General features: G+C 35.6%; 1 protein-coding gene across 1 annotated transcript in view; it reads left to right on the top strand.

Moving 5' to 3' along the window:
* The window catches only part of HCFC2 (host cell factor C2), a 32793-nt gene extending 18588 nt beyond the window's left edge, over positions 1-14205 (top strand). The window contains exons 8-15 of the mRNA XM_053584963.1: positions 525-692; positions 1224-1276; positions 4814-4991; positions 5969-6172; positions 6779-6852; positions 8808-8945; positions 11535-11720; positions 12327-14205. Of these exons, the coding sequence (XP_053440938.1) occupies positions 525-692; positions 1224-1276; positions 4814-4991; positions 5969-6172; positions 6779-6852; positions 8808-8945; positions 11535-11720; positions 12327-12641 (1316 nt within the window). The 3' untranslated portion in view covers positions 12642-14205. The remainder of the gene's footprint in view (positions 1-524; positions 693-1223; positions 1277-4813; positions 4992-5968; positions 6173-6778; positions 6853-8807; positions 8946-11534; positions 11721-12326) is intronic.
* Positions 14206-24191: the final 9986 nt, after the last annotated feature.

The raw sequence follows: 24191 nt of genomic DNA, 5'->3' as shown, positions 1-24191 counted from the left end.
CTCAATGAATCCCCAACAATAAAAAAAAAAAAAATGAGATAGGTATTAGACTTGTTCTATAAGGATGAATTTACAGGCTTAAAAATTTCATGTTTTTCCAAAATATCATGTTCAAGTCTTCTTTGCTCCCATTAATAGAATTTCTAGTTTATATGTTATTAGCTGAGAATTGGCTCATAAATTTAAAAATATTAGACTTTGTAAAGAAGGTAAAATAGTGTAAGCTATAAACATAAAATATTTGCCCCTACCCCAACTCCTTTTAGGATTAAACATTTTTATGAATCTAATAACTCAAGTAGTTTGGTACTAGATTCATTTGTGGATTTATTTATATAAGGAATTAAATAAGTAAATGGAATGACAACTCTAAACTTTTTGTTTGACCTATGGTAGCTGTGCTTATCTGAGTTCCTTTTCCTTCTTTTGGTAAACAGATGAAATAGTTGTTGCTAATGTTTTCAAAGCTCTAGTACACAAGCTAAGCACTTGAAACTTAAATCTGTATCAATATTGTTTTTTAGAAAAACCATCAGCACCATCACAAGTACAGCTGATCAAAGCTACTACCAACTCTTTTCACGTCAAATGGGATGAAGTGCCTACAGTTGAGGGCTATCTTTTGCAGTTGAATACAGATTTGCCATACCAAGCTACATCATCAGATTCTGCAGTGGCACCAAATTTGCAAGGTAACATAATTTTCATACTTAGTGAAAGTATATATGCTCATATACTTTTAAAAAAGATACTGTAGAAAACTCTGATTAGGCTTGCTTTAAGAACTTTTGTTATATTATGGTTTGTGCCTGGTGAATCGAATACGTTGAGTTTCCACTTTGAAACTTGGCTATCTTACCATTATGATGTAGTAGAACTTACAGACTTGTAGAATAGAATATTTTTTCTTCAGTTCATTCTGATGCACTTTCTTTTTTGACATATTTCTTCAGCAGATGGTTTTAATTCACTTTCATATATATTTCAGCTTTTTTCAAGAGTATTTTTAACTAAACAGGTACTTGGAGAGTAAAAGCAAGTTTAATTTTATGCATTTTTCCAGAGAGGATTTCAATCAACCTAAGCTATTAAAAAATAGATATATTTTGATAAAGATACTCTTTTTTTAACCTTAATATGTAACTTGAAAAAATATTTGGTTATGATATATTTTCTTTAAGCTAATTAAGAGCACATCAGTCTAAACTTTCTCATTCTTACAGGCGTCAGGATGGACCTTCACAGACAAGGCAGTAATAGCATCGTTTCTAACAGTGTAAGTTTAAAAGTTTATAATGGTATAAATATTTATAGTTATATTCTCAATTTCCTTGAGTTTTAGCATATTACTCTAGGAGATGGGTCCTTAACCATGGGTGTACATCAGAATTATCTTTGAGATAAACACACACACACACAAACATGTACACAGATTCCCAAGTCTTTCACCAGAGCTAGTGAAGCAAAATCTAGGAGGCTCTCTTTTTAAAGAAAGCTTCACAGATTGTTGTGACAGAGGCCTGAATTGAAAACCCCTGGTCAAGAGAAGCTTATCTTCATTACATAGAACAACAGACTAATTCATTATAATTTATACTTATATGTCTATATTTTTCCATTTCTTTTTTTTTTTTGGTTGCAGTTTGGCCGGGGCCGGGTTTGAACCCACCACCCTCAGTATATGGGACCGGCGCCTTACTGACTGAGCCACAGGCGCCACCCCTATATTTTTCCATTTCTAAATGTCATCTTTTTTTTTTTTTCTTTTTTCTTTTTTTGAGCCCCCTCAGTATATGGAGCCGGCGCTGTACCCACTGAGCCATAGGTGCCACCTTACCAGCCTCAATTTTTTTTTTTTTTTTAAAGACAAAGTCTTATTTTATTGCCCTTGGTAGAGTGCTGTGGCATCACACAGCTCACAGCTACCTCCAACTCGTGGGTTTAGGGGATTCTCTTGCCTCAGGCTCCCGAGTAGCTGGGATCACAGGTGCCCACCACAATGCCTGGCTATTTTTTTGTTGCAGTTTGGCTGGGGCTGGGCTGGAACCCGCCACCCTTGGTATATGGGGCCCGTGAGTGCACCGCTCCCCCACCTTTTTTTTATTGTTGGGGATTCATTGATGGTACAAGAAACCAGGTTACACTGATTGCATTTGTTAGGCAAAGTCTCTCTTGCAATCTACATTTTAAACTTGTAAAGGGGTACTTTATAAATATATATGAAATATATTTTTTATTATGTATTTTGTTTCCAAAGAATATCAGTTGCTAAATTGAGCACCTGTGTATGTGAGGTTATTCCTTGTTTACGAAGTACTTCACAGTAGGTCTTTGTGGGGACTAATGAATAAAATTACTCAGATTCATTATTTTTTTCTAGAAAACTGCTGTTTACATCAATAGACTCCTCAAGGAAAGTGATGTGGGTATAGGTTTTCACCCACATAGGTATAGTCTAAAGGTATAGTCTAGGCATGACTGAGGACCAGTAATGTACAAAAAAGACATATGTCAGGAAATATGTCGTGTCACACTTACAGTAGGTCAGGAAGAGGCTGTTATAGGTAAATCTCACATAATTTATTTGTGAATAGCCTATTTAGTAGACATAATACATTTACATTTTATGTGTACATGTTATGTGTTGATTGTATACAGGGTGGCCATAAAGTTCACATGCAATTTTAAATGGCACAGTATTTTAAATTGCACATGAACTTTATGGCCACCCTGTATGTGCATATCACAAATTTAGATGGTACTATACAGCTCATGATGAACAGCTATAGTTTTCTACCCTGTGCCTGCCTGCTTCTGCTTCCTGCTTCTTAGGAACAACTACTTTCAACTGGTGTAGCTTTCTTTCAGTATCTAACATTAATAGTCATTCCTTGGTATTTCTCGGGGATTGGTTTTGGGTCGCCTAGTGGATACCAAAATGTGAGCATACTCTAGTCCTACAGTTGGTGTTGTGTACCTGTGGAGATAAAAACTTGGGCCTCCTGGTCTATGGTTTTTGCATCCCACGAATACTATATTTTCCATCTGCTATGGGAATTGGAGGGAGATATCTGTGTGTTTACCATGTAGATGTTCACTTGCCTCCTGTTTTCAATATGGGTACCTCTCCTTACACTTTCTGTATCAACATAACATAGAGCCTCACATTTCAACCTTCCTGCCTATTTCCTGTCTTCAGTTAGTATGGGGGAGAGGAATTTCTCTGTGTGCTGGGAAAGCAGAGCTAGGGCCTCAATACATCTCATCCAGGCTTCTGTGTGACAGTCCCCCAGAGTTTTCTTATACTTCGCACCTCTGCCACTGCAATACCAGATGCCTTCCTGGGCCCTGTAGGACAAATAGGTTATATCTTAGTGATTTTTCACTTAGGAGAAGACTCTTAACTTCCAGCTTTTCCTGCTTTAATTTCCTGCTTATTGGCTATTGTCTCTTCTCCGTTCTCTTTTTCCTTATAAATTTTATACCTTCATAGTTTTTTGTTCTGATCATTTGCATTGAGGTTTTGGAGGAATCTTCTGAAACCAATGTGTTTAATCTACCATGTTTAACCAAAACTATCAGGTTTATTTATTCTTATTTTATAAAATTTTAGTTAGAGCATCTGGTTTTTAAGCAGAGAGTATACTAGAGATACTGTAGCACAGAGACTTTGAATGAAAAAACCTAGGTTCAAATTTTAGCTGTTACTGGAGCAGTTATTTTAGTTGATTTTTATTACCTTCGCATATAAAACAGGAGTCTTACAGGATTCTTGTGAAGATTAAGTGGGGCACAATGCCTTGCATAATTTAGGTTGTGACTATCATTATAATCATCATCACTTAATAATAGAAGCACCATCAATTAAGGGCAAGTACAGGGTATGTTATGGACAAGTACCTTTAGAGCCATGAGAACTTATAAGGGTTTATAATAAAAATAGAAAAGTAATAACAAGAATAGGTATTTAAAAAGGAACAGCAATATGGAATGAAACCAGCTCACTGTTATGGTTAAGTAGACCTATACATATTGGTATATAATAGCTGATGTTCACACTGATGACATGAATTAACAAAAAGTTTAAGTGTGTTCAGTATAAATGTTTAAGAAAGTAGAGAAAATGTAATTAGGAAGATTTTTATCCAAAATGTTTACTGGTAAAGAATAATGGTATATATTTGTATTCAATCTTTATATCTATTTAGAAAATACAGACATACAGAATACAGTAGAATCTCTGTAAGTTGACCACCTAAGGGACCGTAACAAACTATCAACATGTGGAGGGATCAACATAAGAAACTTTCCTTGCGTGTTTGTGGTTCCATGTCTGACCTTTGAAAATTAGATGAACTTAAGGAAGTCAATGTAGGGAGGTGGTCAACTATGGAGGTTCTACTGTAGTTTATTTGGGTGACGTTTCATTGTAACTGAGACTTTATTTTTAGGAGTCATCAGAGTTTAAGTATATCTGTCTGACCTTTACGGAAAGTTGACCAGAAGGTTACACTCAGTAGCTTGGTGTTTTATCTTGTTCCCTACATATTTACTTGTAAAACTAGCCACCACTTACATAGATTTTCTTCCCCTGAATATATACCTTTCCTTTTTCATTTAAAACTGGCTTTTTGAGTATGGAGATAAGTGAAACATTTTTTTTTAAAATTATTATATAACTTAAGAATAATCCTTTACTGATAAATGTTTTATATTTTGGGAAACTTAAGTTGTAAATGCTTTTGCTTATTTTATACATTTTTTTATCTTATTGAATATTGCTTGCTAAAATAAACTATTTGATTTCTTGTAGCTCAGTGATACAGTAAACAGTGTAAAGATTGAACATATAGCCATGAAAGGAACTTCAATGAAAAGCAGACCAGACTTGAAAACACTGATGGATTCTAATGCCATTTTACATTCATCTTTGGCATCTAATGCTTCTGATCATAATAGTTGTGTGGTGGATATGCTAAGGAAAAATGAAGGTATAAGGATGATATTTTAAATAAAACTAAAACTTTTAATGAAATTGGTAGGGAATTTTAGAGTCATAGAAAAAGTAAATGTTATACAGTTGTGTTTTTTTGTTTGTTTACTTTTGTGACAGGGTCTTGCTCTGTCACGCAGCCTGGCATGCAGTGGCATGATCATAGCTCACTGTAACCTCAAACTCTTAGGCTCAACTGATCCTCCTGCCTCAGCTTCACAAGTAGCTGGGACTACAGGTGCATGCCACTACACCTGTCTGATCTTTTTTTATTTTTTGTAGAGATGGGATCTCTCACTGTGCTACTCAGGTTGGTCTTAAATTCTTGGACTCAAGCCATTCTCTCACCTTGGCCTCCCAAAGTACTACATTATAGGCATGAGCCGTTGCACTCGACCATTACACAATTTTGATTCATTATCTTAAGAAGAAATTACCTACCATATTGAATTGAGTTAGAACAATGTCAAAATACCAAGTAAATACTTAACCTAAATAGTAATTGGTGATGAGCTGTAGAATTTTTATGAGGCAAATTCTTATAAATGTCAGTGCTACTATTCTATTACTGTTTTATTTCTTAGCACTTAATACTACCTGAAATTATTTATTTTGAGGAGGTATTTTTTCTATCTTGTTCACCTTTATTTCTCTAACACTCAGATCCATGCCTAGTAAGAGTGGTTACTTAGTAAATAAGTGTTTAGCAGAGAATCAAGAACAATGGTTCAATGTTTAGAATGAAAGAGGGAGCTAAGAAGTTGGATGTATCTTATGAATATAATGTACTTTATTTTTATAATATTTTATGCCTAATGGTTAAATTATATTAATGCCATTTGTGGTGCTCTTGTATATGAGTTTAAAACTGAAAAAACTATGAATTATATGACATAACTGTAAGTACAACAATTATCCATAGGCACCATATTAATAATAATGTAATAATAATTGTTCATTTTATTTTGATTTTAGGTCCTCACACTTCAGCAAATATAGGTGTTTTAAATAGTTGCCTGGATGTAAGAACAGTAATCCCTGAAACTTCGGCATCCAGTATTGTTTCCAGCGCACAAACTATGGTAACCCAGCAGACCATTAAAACTGAATCATCCAGTACAAATGGGGCAGTTGTTAAAGATGAAACTTCACTAACAACATTCAGTACCAAATCTGAAGGTTTGAAATGTGTTTCACATACTGTATTTTGAACCATTTTTGTATATAAATTCATCATACTTATTTGTTTTAGATGGGAATTGTATTTCATCTTGGATTGATTCATGTATAAGCAGATAAAGCGTTTCAGTTAAAATCATTTTATAAAATATTCTCTGCTGCCTTACATAAAATGTTTAGATGAGCGCACACTATTGAAACATAATCGGATTGTATCTTACCTATCATGAATAAATTTAACAAACTTTTTTTTAAGATGTTAGTTCTAGACTATGGATCAGTAATTCTTCCAGCTTAATTGATTTCTAACTTTGTAAATACTTATTCTTTTGCAAAAAATTGTGTTTCATCTTTGGTAAACACTTCTTTGAAGTTTTAGCTAGTCATCAAATTTGAGTTAAAAGTACATATTACTAATTTTTGTAAATAATGGTATAATACCCTGTAATTATTTTTTGTGTTAAAATACACATAAAATTTACTCTTTAAACATTTTTAAATGTATGGTTTGATATTAAGTATTTATATATTTATAAATTATATTTTAATATGCCTGTTAATTTGATAAGATTATGTAAGTCTTATGATGAATTATTTAATTTTTAGTTGATGAAACCTGTGCACTGCCTGCAACTAAGATTAGCCGTGTAGAGACTCATGCTGCAGCAATGCCATTTTCTGTAAGTACATGACCTGGTGGTGATGCATGTTTACAGATGATTGTGTCCTTTTAAATGTTGAGCAAATTCTAAATTAATTCATAAAAATATTTTCATGTCTCATTTAGAAATGAATTGACATCAATTTAGAAATAAATGATTGAATAGGAAAATGTTCACAGTATAATGTTTAGTGAAAAAAACTGAATTAAAAATTATATATGCTGTGTTCCGAATTTTTAAAAAAAATACATGCAATACATACATTTATACTCTTACATGAACCTATACATATCCACACTAAAATGCTAGATGACTCTTTCAAGGTGTAGAGCTACAGAGAATTTTTACATTCTTTTTTATGCTTTCTATATTTTTATATAATGAAATGTTATGTTTGTAACCTGAAATGTGTGTATGTATTTATATATATATACCCACATATACAAGTATGCATACATGTGTATATTTTGTGCAATATGTGCATACATGTGTAATTTACATTAGTGGTTAAAAGATAGGATGTGTTATAGAACATAAAACCTGGATGACTCTATTGCTTCTTAATAGCATCACAACAGAATTGCAATAGTGAATTGACATAATGTAAGGTAGCCCAATAATCTCTGATAATGAGTTATTTTATGGAGGCCAGAATTGGTCTACGTAGCATCAAACTTAAAATGCCAGGAAAATGCATTACAAATATACCGACATTGTCTTAATTGGATAAATATAAGCATAATATATACTTATATACTTTTTGAGGTTTTTTTTGTTATTGGTCATTTCAGCATTATTACTACATGCAAGAGTTTTTAATCTGTCCCACTATTTACCTTTTAGGATCTTTAAGATCTAAGAATCTTTAAGAATTGTCTATAGTCTTAGTTTTCTTTCAGTTATGATTTTCTGCGGTTTGATCATATTTACTTTTATCAGCTTTCGTCTTTCTAGAATGTAAAATCCTAGTGTTCTTAGACTCTTAGATTATTACAGTGAACCTTTTTTTCTTTTGCGATGCCTCAGCCAGAATTGTATGTTATCTAAGTTGCAGCCAGTTGTTTTATAAAAGTTGTTGAAGAGAGTTTTTACAAGTTTAAAAAAAAATGAAACAAGTTTAAAGCTATTATTTTTTTAACTTTAAAGACTCTTCTACTTAGTTCACTTTGTCATGTGTGATAGCCTAAATAACAAAAACTGTGAATTATAAGTATGTACCTCTGCTGTTATATATTTAAGACAGAAATAAATAACTGAAGTGCACATTTGTTTTGAGCTTCTGGAAACAGTGTCTCATTTATAAGAAGATGGCTTAAAAAGGTTAGTTCCAGGGATAAGTATAATTCACTTATCACTAAAAGTAGCTTAAGGTAGAGGAAGTTTCTTTGTTTAAAAGTAGGGTAAAAAATGTAAAACTGTTTAATTTACTCCTCTTTAGTATATACTACAGTTTATTCAAATTGCATTTTAGTTTTGAACATTTTTTCTCCTTTTAGGTTTGGAGAATCACAGGTATTTCAAGTGCAAAGATCACTGAATTTCTGCTAGTTGTTTTTGCATCTAGAAATGAGCCAGCTTGGAATGAATTTTTCTTTATTTACTCCTTTTGGAGCAAGTTGTAATGTCACACTAAAGGAATTACAGGTTCTGAGAGAGTCTCTGAAATGACAATGTTCTATAAAACAGCTGGCATTTTAACGTACCACTGATTGGAAAGCATGCTAACTCCAGCTAGGTTGATAGTATACAGCTACTGGCTTGGAGAATGCCTATCACTCCTGTGTTTGAATTGGTATCCCTGTTTCACTATCAGTTGGCCTAATTTGTTAAGACTTTATATATTTATGAGCTATTAATGTTGTGGTGTTTATCCATATACCTACTTATAGATCACTGCATGGACTTATTAAATCTTGAAATTTTTTTATATGCTCAATAAGAGTCTTCATAAATTTTTCTTTCTCTGAAACTAGAAAGAGACTCCTTCAAATCCAGTGGCTACAGTGAAAGCAGGAGAACGACAGTGGTGTGATGTGGGAATTTTTAAAAATAATACAGCTTTGGTGAGCCAGTTTTACTTGCTGCCAAAAGGGAAGCAAAGCATCTCAAAGGTAGCTATTGACGTATTTTCTGCACTGTGAATTATAAACCTCAAGAATGAGATTTTTTTTCTATAACCCTGATTCATGTCACTTGAATGAACGAAACTGAAATCCATCCACAATCTATGATTGAGAGTTCTGCAAACCAAGTTATCTTGTATTCTTTTATAGACTATATCACAAGGATATCATTTTAACAATCTTAGAGACAGGCATGGTGGTATGTGCCAGTTGTTCCTGCTATTTAGAAAGCTGAGGCAGGATGATCGCTTGCGCCCAGGAGCTTGAAATTATAGTACATTATGGACATCTCTGTGAATAGCCACTGCACTCCAGCCTGAGCAACATAGCAAGACTCCAAAAAAAAAAAAAAAAAAAAAAGAAAAACTCTTATTCAATCACTGAGCTGGGTTTTGAGTCATAAATAATCGTTTGACCCATGCAGATAAAGATCTTTTGAAATATCTTTTATTTGCTTAACAGTGTGTTTAGAGAATGGAACACTTTTTTTGCCTATTTTTTTTAAATTCCTGATTTTACAATTTATTTATTTATTTTTGTAGAGGCAGAGTCTCACTTTATGGCCCTCGGTAGAGTGCCATGGCATCACACAGCTCACAGCAACCTCCAACTCCTGGGCTTAAGCGATTCTCTTGCCTCAGCCTCCCGAGTAGCTGGGACTACAGGTGCCCCCACAACACCTGGCTATTTTTATTTATTTATTTTATTTATTTGTTTATTTTTTTGTTGTTGTTGCAGTTTGGCCGGGGCTGGGCTTGAACCTGCCACCCTCGGTATATGGGGCCAGCGCCCCGCTCACTGAGCCACTGGCGTCGCCCAACACCTGGCAATTTTTTTGTTGCAGTTCCGCCGGGGCTGGGTTTAAACCCACCACCCTCGGTATATGGGGCCCGTGCCTTACCGACTGAGCCACAGGTGCTGCCCTATTTTTTTTTTTTTTTTTTTGTAGAGACAGAGTCTCACTTTACCACCCTCGGTAGAGTGCCATGATGTCACACGGTTCACAGCAACCTCCAAGCTTTTGGGCTTACGCGATTCTCTTGCCTCAGCCTCCCGAGGAGCTGGGACTACAGGCGCCCGCCACAACGCCCGGCTATTTTTTGGTTGCAGTTTGGCCGAGGCTGGGTTCAAACCCGCTACCCTCGGTATATGGGGCCGGCGCCCTACTTACTGAGCCACAGGCGCCACCCAATAAGGACATATCTTATCTAAGGGCCTAGAAACTACCTGATTTTTCCTAAAAGAGAAAAAGAGCATAAAACTTAGATTCAGTAAACTTGGGTTTGAATCACTGGTTCTAGTACCTTAGCAGGGTGACCTTGGCAAGTCACTTGTTTAACTTTTCAACCCTTCCCTTATCTTTAAAATAGGGATGACAGGGCTCTCTTAAAGTAGGATAATACATTGATAGTCTCTCACTGTGAAAGGGAGAATATGTAAAAATTGTTTAGAAGTTGTAAATATAATTATCTTCCTAGAGTGTATAATCTAATTATTCAATTTAGTATTTATTGTCTACTGAACATTAATTCTTAAAAATGCTCTACACTACATGCTAGTAACTCCTTTTCTGTCAAGCTTGCTTGCCTGTCTCTAAAAGACTGTTGCTGGCCAGACTCCTATCTGACAGTAAACCTTCTGAGAGTTCTGCTACAAGTTAAGTTTAGGTGAGGATGGAGTAGTGGTTACTATGTTTATAGTGATTGCCACTTTTTTCTACTTCCATGTTGTTCATGTGCAGAATGTTTTTACATTTATCCATAATTAGTGATTCTCAGCCAGAAAGGGTACTTTTCCTCTGGATAAAAATCAGATTTATGGGCTTAGTTGCTTTCCTGTAATAGAAGGTTCATTTCACGTGTGAAAGAAAGAGAGAAATAAATGTGAAATAGAGCCTTAAAACATAGTTCATTCTTTTTTTTTTTTGTAGAGACAGAGTCTCACTATACCGCCCTCAGGTAGAGTGCCGTGGTGTCACACGGCTCACAGCAACCTCTAACTCTTGGGCTTACGCGATTCTCTTGCCTCAGCCTCCCGAGCAGCTGAGACTACAGGCGCCCGCCACAACACCTGGCTATTTTTTCGTTGCAGTTTGGCCGGGGCTGGGTTTGAACCCGCCACCCTCAGCATATGGGGCCAGCGTCCTACTCACTGAGCCACAGGTGCCGCCCCACATAGTTCATTCTTTAAAAGTTTTATTGTTTAATGAAAATTAAATACTTTGGACCAGGTGTGGTGGCTCATGCCTATAATCCCCAAACTTTGGAGGGTGAGGTGGGTGGATTGCCTGAGCTCAGGAGTTCAAGATCAGCCTGAGCAAGAGTGAGACCCTGTCTCTAAAAATAGCTGGGAGTTGTGGTGGGCACGTGTAGTCCCAGCTACTTGGAAGGCTGAGACAAGAGAATCACTTGAGCCCAAGAGTTTGAGATTGCTGTGAGCTGTGACACTGTGGCACTCTACAGAAGGTGAAAGTGAAACTCTGTCTCAAAAAAAGAAAAGAAAAGAAAGTTATATACTTTTTTAAACTTTAATAATAAATTACTTGTACCTTTTCTTTGACTTTTGTATATATTTTAGGTAGGAAATGCTGATGTACCTGATTACAGTTTACTTAAGAAACAAGACCTTGTTCCAGGCACAGGATATAGATTCAGGGTTGCTGCAATCAATGGTTGTGGAATAGGCCCTTTCAGCAAAATCAGTGAATTTAAAACTTGTATTCCTGGTTTTCCTGGAGCTCCTTCTGCCGTCAGAATTTCAAAGGTGAGACATCAGGTCAAGACTAGGTGACTTAAATTATTTGAAACTTCATACATAAAGTAAACTGTCAGTTTAGAAATTCTTGTTAGCATCTAATGAAATAAGAGATATCTAAAAGGAATGGATACAAAGTTTGAAAATATTTTTTGCTAATCACTTGTGATATTTTGGGGTATCAAATTTTAAGCAAAATTATAGCATCCAAATCACAGAAAGGCAGGGAGATGGGATGTGCTTCTTGTTGTTCTTGTTGTTATAAAACCAAAAAGTTTGTGCTTAAAAATTTTAATAAAACATATGAAGTTGGGTTGTATCTTATCCTAAGGTCTTGCCCCTCCTTAGAGAAGAAAATATCTACTTTTAGGGAAGAAAAGTCCCCTTTTGGGGATATTACAGGTGACATGTAAGCCTAGTTCTGCTTTTGAAAACTGAGCATGAATTGTAGATCCAATTAAGGTAGGTTTTTAAAAGTCAACAATAAGAGATAACATCTAATGCATTTACTTTAGTGAAAACAAGCATTTTGTGTTCTAAAGATATACTCAACATAATAAGCAATAATAGAGAAAACTTAAGAATATTTTTCTGTTTTTTACCCCTGTCTTCAAGAATGTTGAAGGTATCCATCTTTCCTGGGAACCTCCGACTTCACCTTCTGGAAATATTTTGGAATATTCAGCCTACTTGGCTATCCGCACAGCACAGATACAAGATAATCCAAGTCAACTTGTGTTTATGAGGATTTATTGTGGTCTTAAAACATCATGTATAGTAACTGCTGGGCAACTTGCAAATGCACATATTGATTATACATCCAGGCCTGCTATTGTGTTCAGGATATCAGCAAAGAATGAAAAGGGATATGGACCAGCTACACAAGTTCGATGGCTTCAAGGTAACAATAAGAAAGCACCTTTAAATTGATTTTTTTTTAACTGAAGTTATTGTGATGATAATTATTTATTAGGAACTGGTTATGAAGATTTGTCATTTAAAAGAGTATTCTCTGTATTTCTAGCAGTTATGAATTTGAGTTTGTCAGTTGTTCTTAAAATGTATTTGCTCAATTCTAGATCCAAATAAAAATAGAAAAGAAGCAAAGACTCTCTGAAAATTAGTATATGGGTTCTTCCTTAAAAGTATAGCTCTTTTATAAAGAAAAATAGTAAAATTAAAGTAAAAGTTAGAAAGCTTTATTGCCCCAATATCTTTTATAAAGTAACCCAGTCATCCTAGAGTTACTGAGATGATCATAGTAACTGGCTGTTGTATACTATGCTGTCTCACATAGTAAATGTTCTCTACATTGTAAATGCCCTATCTTTGAGTATTCTATCTTTATTCTATGTGAGCAGTGGTCCTCTAACAACTGTCTTCTGTTGGATAATATTTGTGATACTAATTTTAGTAGCCACTTGATTCTTCTGTTCGTTTACAGTTAGCACAAAACTTAAGAAAGAGATAAGTTCAGAAACTCTGCTTTGTAATTTTTATTATTTTCCAGGAATCATGGTAAAACACAAAAAGAATAATGAGTTTTCCTGATTCTTACTAGGATGATATATTTGAATATATTTTTGGCCAAAGCACTTAAACTTATTTGGCTCTCATTTTCCTCCTTGACAAATGAAGGGGTTAAAATAGTTTACCTTTAAGGTCCCTTTCACCACTAAAATTTTGTTTTTTCATTAGAAGTAAAGTATATCCTTGAACATTTTCATCTGTCTTAATGACTCTAACTTTGCTTTTGCTAAAATTAAAATCTTCATAATTTAAAATTCAAAAATTAAAGTATATGTCCTCCTACTGCAAAAAGAAATAAGCACCTTAACAGGCCACAAGTTTTGAAATAGTGTTTTAAACATTTGTAAGATTTTTGTAAATGCTCTAAATGTTTTATTTTTGCATTTTTTTACGTCGAAATTGTATAAACTTTTTTACAATGAAAATATAAGCATTAGACAGCTAACTCAGGTTCCATTACAACCTTAAAGATACAGATAGGCATTATTGAACACTCTACTGCAGGTAACTTGTTTGGAACCTTTTAGGAATTTCATGGTTCCACTGCCTGTTTTAATCTAGAATGAATATACAGAGCAATAATTGCAGAGAAAATATTTCAAACAAAGAGCTGCAATAACTGCAGGGGCACAAGTCCATCTTTTTTTATACCACATAACCTTCTGCCAGTTTAGGTTGACTGAGTAGCTATGTCCTCAGATTTCATGTATAATACCCCCAGCCAAAATGGATTTAATTGTGCAGAATTGATATATTTGTGTGTTCCAGTTACTAATTTAAAGTGTATAGAATATTTTAATATATAATTTTTGTAAAGAACTGGGATTTTTGTACTACAGTATTTGTAATTAATGTGTCTCACTAATTTTCTCTTAAAGAAAATATGCAAACCATTAGACACATAGTGAGTGGTTTCTGAACTCTAAAGATAAAATAAATGCACTACTATAGTGTTGTTAGGATACCTTTTTTTTGTGGCTGTATGAATCTTTAATCTTTAAATGTATATTTTACAATGTTTACAAGGAGCTTCTCTGGTTTGTTATCCCAGCCATGCCCTTGGTGAGAGGTTCAGTCTGCATTTGTTTAACTCATATGCTTTGCTTTTGGCATATGCTTGCTTTTTGCACTAGTAGAATTTTAACTTACCTCATTGTTATGTTTATAATCATTTGTCTAGCATCTGAAATGTGTCTGATATAGGTTAAACAAATACTTAACCAAAGTTAAAATACATGATAAGCATTTTTGCACATATTAAATGCTAGGGTTTGCTGTGTATATGTGTGTGCTTAGTTATAAAATGAATAAGAATGGAAAGTTTTAGTAGGTGTATGTTTCAAGTCCAATTACTTTAATGATCTATTTGCTTTAATAGAAAAAGGTCTGGCTTTTAACCCCTTCTTCTCTGCATTAATTAACAATTTACATCTTGAAGCACTTCTCTTAATGACAAGGAATACATTGATTTTAAGCCAAGAATAGAATATTTGAGTGTGCACATTCGTACCTATTTTAGTATTTGATTTAGTTTACTTTGCTTAAATGCCTCTATTGTTCTAGACCAGAAGGTGAAAATGAATTTGTGGTTCTAACATAAGAGTTTTTAGAGGGAAAGGCAGTCTTTCTGTACTGTACCAAGGGATTTGTTACAATAATAAATTAAAAGTAAAAAACTTTGAGAATTAGCCCAGCTTCCGATTTTTTTTTTTTTTTTGGCATTTGTACATTGATCACCAGTTGTGTTATCTCCCTGATAAGGGATTGGTGATTTAAAAAGACTATTAAGAAATCTCTGTGGTTTTGCCATTAATAGTTAATAAGAGATCTTAGAGCTGTGTGTTCATAAGTAGAAGGGATTGGGGTAAATAACAAAGGTAAATGTGGCTTCTTACAATTTGCACATTTTCTAAGTGAAAATCCCTTTGTGTAGCAGTGAGCTATACCATGCAGGTGTTTTTCACAGGAGGATTTACAATGAGTTAAATTACTTTTTTTACTCATCCCAGTTGGATAAGCAGTTCAGATGATACAAGCCTTTGTGCCACAGTCCTCTTCCTGTGCTCTGCAACTTTGGTTCACATAAATAGTACAAGTATTTTTGATGTTGCATGCTTTTAGAATTATGTTTTCTAAAGTATTATATTGACTTGATTTTCATTTAGTAAGCTTTTCTGGCGATTTAATTAGAAATGGAGTAAACTCAATTTTATCTGTATTTAAAAAAATTGAAATAATCTGTTTGCATGTATGAGTCACATTTGCCCTGTTACCCAGTTACATAAAATAACCATCTATAGGAAGGTGAAACTGTTGATTCATTATTTCAAAAACCTGTAGCTTAGCAAGTATTTGTTCTGATTAGAGATACAGTCTACTATAACTAAAGATATTTTTATTTTAAGAAATTACAGCACTTATAATAATCATTTGTAACATTGGATATGAAATTATTCATATTTAAAATTATCGTAGTCATCTGATTATAAATGAAGTAGATTGCAAAATAGACTTAGTCTTTGACCATTTAAGGTATAACTGACTGTTCTGTTTTCCAAGACTGACTTTAGGCAGTTTTATGTTTCATGTACCAATGACATGTAAAATAAAGCACCTTTTCTACTATAAACAAATATAGGTGTTATTTATTTTTGAATCATGTGAAAGAAAAGTTAGTGATGGCAGAGTAAATCTGTAAAAATGTTGATTTTATATTATTCATCTAAAATAACATAGTCTTTAAATTAAAAAGTGGATTGTGTTTAAAAACTTTAAGATAGTGGATTGTGGTTGGGAGTCATTTTCTCATAGAAATGAAAGTCCTATCTAACCTTTATTGTACCTGAACCAATATGCTTAAAAGTAAAAAGGCAAATGGCTCCAAGAAATAGTCTAAACTTGTTGCCACCTTTCTTTTTGTCTTTCATTTACTCTTAAATATTTTTCTTTACACTTTTACACTTTTTAATTCACAGCACTAGGCTTCTGACCTGCTCATCCATTGAAATGACTCTAGCAAAGGTCAAGGGTAATCTCCCATTTGCCAAATCCAGAGAACTTTTTCCATTGTACTTAATCTCATCACATTAAACTTTGATCCGCTCCCTGGGCATTTCCACATTTCTGTACTGTCTGTGATACCCTGCCCTCTGTCTCTGTGCACCTCCTCCTGTCTATAATCCCCTTTTTCTTTCTTTCTTTTTTTTCAAATAAATGAAAGTAGAAAGTTAAATTATACAAGTGAAGGTACAAACAAAATAGCAGGTTCTTGGAAGATTAAATGAATCAGCATATGACAAGTCTACAAAAGATGGAGATCTAAATAAATCCTAAAAATATCATCTGTGAACATTTAGAACTCATTTGTGATAACAGGGACAGAGTGACCAAAGGAAAAATATAAGGACTTTCCTTAAGATAGTTAAATATGGATGTTTGGGAAACATAAAATAGTCAAAGCTTTCCCCAAATCGAGAAAAACAAAGATGCCCTAGCAACTATTGAAAACCACATAGACTCATTGTGATAAGGCAAAGGAAGAAATAGCATAAGAGTCAGAAAGCAAAAAACACTGTTCATAGTGTTTAACATGATTTGACATAGAAAAATGCAAAAAATTTTTTTTGCAGTTTTTGGCCAGGGCTGGGTTAGTATATGGGCCAGCACCCTACTCCTTTGAGACATAGGCGCTGCCCTACAATCCCCTTTTTCACTCCCCTTTGGCTCCATTCTTTATTTTTTATTTTTTTAGATTCAGGACAAACGTTGCCCATCTGATGAGAACTTTTCTGACTCCTTATTTTTGTCCTCCCACTGTCCTTTGTTAAGCCTTCAGTGACAGCAGTCTAAAAACCAAGTGCCTGTACTGGTTAGCATTGTCCCTTTCCCTCTGCTAGATGGTAGGTCTTTGAGGCAGAAACAGGATCTTGTACATGTACTCTTCCATATTGGCCAGTTAACTGGTACTTAAATATTTTAACAATGAATAAAGAATGCCACTGTTATACCCACGTTATAACTCTACATATTCCCACTTCCCACCCTTAAGTAGGGGTCAAAATGGGAATAGGGTCTGAAAGGGTAATTTATTTTGGAGATTTGATAAGCCTCTAGAAGAAATACAAACTCTTTAGCCTTGTCTTACCCTACCTTGCTCTTACTTGGTAGGTTCCTCAGAGAAGTTCTGAGATAAAGAAGGAATTTAATACAGGTGTATATAGATCTCAAGAGGTCTTTGATTTGAGAAGATTTTAGCATTTGATGAGATTGGTAGGAATTACCCAAGTATGATTTTTGACATTGAATGATGAAAATGAGCAAAGTTAGTCAACTTCTGACACTGGAAACAACTTGCCTATGTAAGCACAGGGAACTACTAGAAAACATGGACACCAGGATTGGATCAGAGTTGGATTCTTACATATCATGTCAGGCCGCTTTTGTTACCTCTAAGCTTATAGGACAGAAGATTCTTACACTCAGAAAAACACGATGACACTGGGAAACCTCCCTTCCAGGTTTTCCAGTTAAAGTTGTAAGTTCCTATATGTATATGTAATTTTCTTTCTTTCTTTTTTTTTTTTTTTTTAAGAGAGAGAGTCTCACTCTGCTGCCCAGACTAGAGTGCCATAGTGTCAGCCCAGAACACAGTAACCTCAAATTCCTGGGCTCAAGGGCCACAGGTGCCTGCCATGACACCAGCTAATTTTTTCTGTTTTTAGTGGAGATGGGTCTTGCCCTTGCTCAGGTTGGTCTCAGACTCCTGAGTTTAAGCAATCCTCCTACCTTGGCCTCCCAGAGCACTAGGATTACAGGCATGAGCCACCATACCTGGCCCATATATATATTTCTGTAACTTCAGAAAAGGCTTATTTTGATCATGCCTAGAAAAACACAAACTATTAAATTCTGGGAGAAAAATAATAAATTTTGTATACTTAACAAAAAAAGAAAAGGCTATAAAATCTGAGGATACCAGCTTCCTTATTCAAAATGTATTTCTGTGTCTTAATTGCTATCAATTATTTCCTTCCTGTCCTCTGCAGAGCTAATATCAAGAAATTGTCTACCTGTGGGCCTGTTAATCTCAGCAGGGGCCATCTAAAACTAAGTGTGAGATTGTTTTGTTTTTGGTTTTTTTGGGTTTTTTTTTTTTTTGCAGTTTTTGGCTGAGGCTGGGTTGGAACCCACCACCTCCAGCAAATGGAGCTGGTGCCCTACTCCTTGAGCCACAGGCACTGCCCCTTCTTTTGTTTTATATGCTCTATATAAATTGAATTGAGCAAGAGCCTGCTTCTTTTTTTTTTTTTTGTAGAGACAGAGTCTCACTGTACCGCCCTTGGGTAGAGTGCCGTGGCGTCACGGCTCACAGCAACCTCTAACTCTTGGGCTTACACAATTCTCTTGCCTCAGCCTCCCGAGCAGGTGGGACTACAGGTGCCCGCCACAACGCCCGGCTATTTTTTTGTTGCAGTTTGGCCGGGGCTGGGTTTGAACCCGCCACCCTCGGCATATGGGGCCGGCGCCCTACTCACTGAGCCACAGGCGCCGCCCGGGCCTGCTTCTTAAAGGTCATCAAATTCTTAGTCTGACTTCCACTCTTGCCAGTACCTCTAATTCAAAAGTCTTGAGAACACATGGTTATAAAGCTTTTGGCCTTGGATAAAGAGAAGGGTAGGAAGTCATAGGAATGAGGCTGTGAAGTCTACAGATGTACCCCTTATTTATTAATTTTATTTTGCTTATTAAACAAGGTCTTTAAAGGGTACCTAGAGATGTCAGGGCGGGTTTACATATAACCCTTGAAGATAAAAGCACAGGAAGTACAAACTGGTGGCATATCAGATATGGAGCTATTAAGGGAAGGAATGGCCCTCATCCTACCAACTTCCCCTTCATGGTCTCCTTACCGCCCAGACACAAGAAGCTGAAGGATACACCATTCCTGAGCATGAGAATTGAGGAAGGCACAAGAAGACACCATTGTGTCTGAGCACATACGCATTAAAAATAAGAGGTAGCAGCTGGTATTTATTTTTGAACATAGTATAACCCTGTCTGCTAGTAAATTATGGTCCAATGAATGTCCAGCTTCAATCAAGAGGTTTATCCATCTTTTTTTTTGTAGAGACAGAGTCTCACTTTATGGCCCTTGGTAGAGTGCCGTGGCCTCACACAGCTCACAGCAACCTCCAACTCCTGGGCTTAAGCAATTCTCTTGCCTCAGCCTCCCCAGTAGCTGGGACTACAGGCGCCCGCCACAAGGCCCGGCTATTTTTTGGTTGTAGTTTGGCCGGGGCCGGGTTTGAACCCGTCACCCTCGGTATATGGGGCCGGTGCCTTACCGACTGAGCCACAGGCGCCGCCCAGGTTTATCCATCTTGATAAAGGTTTATCCATCTTGAGGTTCTTCCTCCTTCTTACCTGATAAGACAGAGTGGAAGTTCTCTAAGAATTTCCGTAAACTTCCCTTCTAACTTGTCTTTTCATATTGGGGAAGGAGCAAAAAGCTCCTTGGATATACTTATAATACTTATCCAACATTACAAAACATACCATGTAAGAGAGTGGACAGAGGTCAGAAAGTCCAACTGCTTGATTCAAAATCATCCTACCATTGCAGTTTAGCACTCCTCGGTGACTTTGTCCATTCCAGATTAACTATGCTTAAGATTCTAAGGTCTTGTAGCTGCTAGTATTTAAAAAATATCTACAGCAATACCTGGACCTTTGTGGTGAGTTGACACCCATATGTTAGACCCATTCGTGAAGATGGGATCCAGAGAAGACACTCTCTACTTCCCCGCAACTTCCTAACCCAAGATAATAACTTTAACCTGCCCCATATGGGTATAGTGGGTAGATTGACAATTTCAAGTCTATTTCATTTTTGAGGATTTTTGAATTGTATACCAAAATTTCTAGCTAATTCTCTGAATCAGGAAAAATTACATTTTTATCGTGTCTTAAGTCTGTACAGTGTTACTGCCATCGCTGACCTTGGCAAAGACATGATAGCAAAATTATTATGATATTTGTGTGATAAGCAAAGCACCTGTTACTGATCAAGTGGAGAAACAGTTGCTACCATGCACCTTTTGTATTTTTGGAATACTTTTCACAAATTACCAGGATAACGTGAGAGATGGAATTTTTTCTTTTGAAAGTCAGTATTGAAAGTCAACACAATTCTTTAAAGAGGTGTTCTTTGTCAGTTTATTTGGGATTTACATCACCTGTCATATCATTATTTGCTTTGTACAAATAATTACACCCAGAGAACAAAGTAACCAATTAACTAGAGTCATGCCAGCGACTCCTAGCCAACTTGGAAGAGCAACACTGTATTGCCACCTTGTTGGATCTTGACCCTGTGAGAATCTAGTTAGCTTTTGTGGGGAATAGTCTATACTTGTTTCTTTTTTTTTCCCATATTGTCACATACTTCGTCCCCAGTATTATAATTGGCTGACTTGCATACCACAGCGGTGGCTGAAATATCAGATGTTTCCTCTTTGTTGATGAAAGTATATATTGCATAACCTTGTATTTTTTCTTTTAAAATATTTGTTGTGACATACAAAAGTATATAAAGTGTATGTATGGTCTAAAAATAATCACTCATACTGAACTTTCAACTTAAGAAGTAGAATATTCTCAATCACCTAGAATCCCCCATTTGTCCTCTGGCCATACACACTACACAAGGTAAACATTCTTCTGGATTTCCTTGTTAATAATTCTCTTGTTTTCATTTGTGGTTCTACCATCTATGTACGCATACGTATCCGTAATAATTTGTTTAGATGTACCTGTTTTTAAACTTTTGTGTAAATGGAATCATGCTGTATGTAATCTTCTGTGATCTTTTTTCTAATGTTGTTTTTGAGATTTCCACCCATGTTACGCATGTAACTGTATTTCATGTTTTCACTGCTCTATAATATTCCACCATATGACTCTTTCACAATTTGCTTATCCATTCTTCTATTTATGGAGATTTGGATTGTTAATCAGTCTTCTGCAATTACAAATAATGCTGCTATGAACATTCTGCCCAATTACATTGTCAACTCTGTGTGGGCAGGGGTTTTGTCTGTTTTGTTCTTTGCTGTATTCACAATGTCTGGAACGATGTCTGGCACCGGATAGATGCTCAATAAATATTTGAGGAATGAATGAATTCTTGTTCCTGTCTCCTGTTGTACTTGTTCAATGGTTGCTCTAGGACAGTTGTTTTCGAAGTATGGTCCAGGGATTTGGGGGCATCCCTAAGGCCCTATCAGGAGATCTGTGAGGATAAAACTTTTCATAATAATAATAAGACATTTTTGGTCTTTTTCATTCTCATTTTTTTACAAGTTTAAAAATTTTCCTTTTCATTCTCATTTTTTTATAAGTTTAAAAATTTTCCAGATGTATGACATCATCTCTAATAACTTCATCAAATATACTTGCATATTTTTGTCTTTTATAAATGTCTATATGTTAATTTCTAGTATGGTAAATACTGGTAGACATCATCCACATAAACAGCTCTTTGAAGTCCTCAATAATTTTTAAGGTTGTAATGAGGTTCTGAGACCCAAACTGAGAACTGCTGCTTTAAGGTGTGGGCTTTTCTTGGTAATGCTGAATTGTTTTCTCAAGCATTTGTATCAATTTACATTCCCACTGGGGGTGGATGTTTCCATGGCTCCACATCTTGGCAAACAGTTGGTCTTGACTGACTTTAATATTTACCAATGGGATGGCTATTACATGGTTATCTTACTGTGTGTATCCCTGATTACTAATGAAATTGAGTGTGTTTTTCACATATGGTCCCTTGTTTCCTCTTACTTTTCTATTAGGTTGTGTGACTTCTTTTCATGGAGTCACATGATTTATTTATATATTCTGGATACCAATTCTTTGAGAGTTAAACATGTTGAATATATCTTCTTCCAGTTTGTGTATCAGCCTTTAGGGATTGTATTGAATCTGTATATCAACTTCAATGGGTCTTTCCAGCCAAAAACATTGTGTACCTCTTTTTTAGATTTTCTTTACTGTTTTTCAATAAACTTTAACAATTTTCTCCATAAAGGTCTTTACATTTTATTTTAGGTTTCATCATAAGAATTTTAGATTTTTTGGGCAGCACCTGTGGCTCAAAGGGGTGGGGTGCTGGCCCCATGTGCCAGAGGTAGCGGGTTCAAACCCAGCCCTGGCCAAAACTGCAAAAAAAAAAAACAACAAAAAAAAGAATTTTAGATTTTTTAATGCTATGGTAAATTGAACTTTTTAAATTATAATTTCTATTCTTACTATAAAAATACTGTTGATATGTATTAATTTTAGATCCACCAACTAAACAAACTTTTATTAGTTCTGCAAATAAGGGCAATTTTCTTCTTTTCTGATTCTTACACTATTTATTTATTTTTTGAGACAGTCTCATTCTGTCACCCTGGGTAGAATGTCATGAAGTCATAGCTCATAGCAACCTCAAACTTCTGGGCTCAAGCGATCTTCTTGTCTCAGCCTCCCGAGTAGCTGGGACTACAGGCATGTGCCACCATGCCTGGCTAGGTTTTCTGCTTTTAATAGAGATGGTGTCTTGCTCTTCCTCAGGCTGGTCTTGAACTCCTGAGTTCAAGCATTCCACCTGCCTTGGCCTACCAGAGTGCTAGAATTACAGGCTTGAGCCACCTCATCTGCCCTTGTTTCTTATACCTTTTGAAAAATGTCTTCTTTTATTTCTCTACTGGCTGGGACCTGTAGAACATGTTTAAGAGAACTGATAGTGAACATATTTGTCTTAATCTTGATTTAAAGGAAATGTTTTTATTTTTAACATTTCACTGTTTTTGTAAATGGCCTTTACTACGTTAAGGAAGTTCTCTAAGTTACTAATAGTTGTATTATGAATGGATGTTGCATTTTATTGAAGGCTTTTTTCAGCATCTATTTAAATGATTGTTTTCTCCTTCTTTAACCTATTAATGTACAAATTATGGTAGTGGACTTTTTTTTTTTTTTGAGATAGTGTTTTGCTCTGTTGCCCAGGTTAGAGTGCAGTGGCACAGTCATATCTCACTGCAACCTCTAGCTCTGGGGCTCTTGCCTTCCAAATCCTGGAAGAGTTATATTTAACTAGTTCTTTTTTTTTTTTTTTGAGATAGAGTCTCAAGCTGTCGCTCCGGATAGAGTGCTGTAGCATCATAGACCACAGCAACCTCAATCTCTTGTGCTTAAGTGATACTCTTGGCTCAGTTTTTCTATTTTTAGTACATACGGGTGGGGGGGGGGTCTCACTTTTTGCTCAGGCTGGTCTTGAACTCCTGAGCTCAAGCAACCCACCCAGCTTGGCCTCCCAGAGTGCTACCCTGTTTCCCCGAAAAAAGACAGTGTCTTATTTTAAGGTGTGCTCCCAAAGATGTGCTAGGTCTTATTTTCAGGGGATGTCTTATCTTTCCTGTAAGTAGGTCTTATTTTCAGAGGATGTCTTTTTCGGGGAAACAGGGCAGGATTACAGGCATGAGCCAACTCGCCTGGCCATATTTAGCTAGTCTTGAAAGCCATTTGGTCATTAATGGAAGATTTTTTTTTATATGTTAAATCATAGCTATGTGCATTAATGCGATCATGGGGCACCATGCACTGGTTTTATATACAATTTGAAATATTTTCATCAAACTGGTTAACATAGCCTTCCTGGCATTTTCTTAGTTATTGTGTTAAGACATTTATATTCTACATTTAGTAAGTTTCACATGTACCCTTGTAAGATGCACCATAGGTGTGGTCCCACCAATTATCCTCCCTCCCCCCATGCCCCCCTCCCCTCCTCTCCCTTTTCCCATATTCTTAGGTTATAATCAGGTTATAGCTTTCATATGCAAGGTATAAATTAGTTTCATAGTAGGGCTGGAAGATTTTTTTTTTTTTTGTGGTTTTTGGCCAGGG

Source organism: Nycticebus coucang, chromosome 3 (genome assembly GCF_027406575.1).
Source record: "Nycticebus coucang isolate mNycCou1 chromosome 3, mNycCou1.pri, whole genome shotgun sequence".
NCBI lineage: Eukaryota > Metazoa > Chordata > Mammalia > Primates > Lorisidae > Nycticebus > Nycticebus coucang.
The sequence above is the reverse complement of the archived record's forward strand: the minus strand, read 5'-3'. Positions and strand labels throughout refer to the sequence as shown.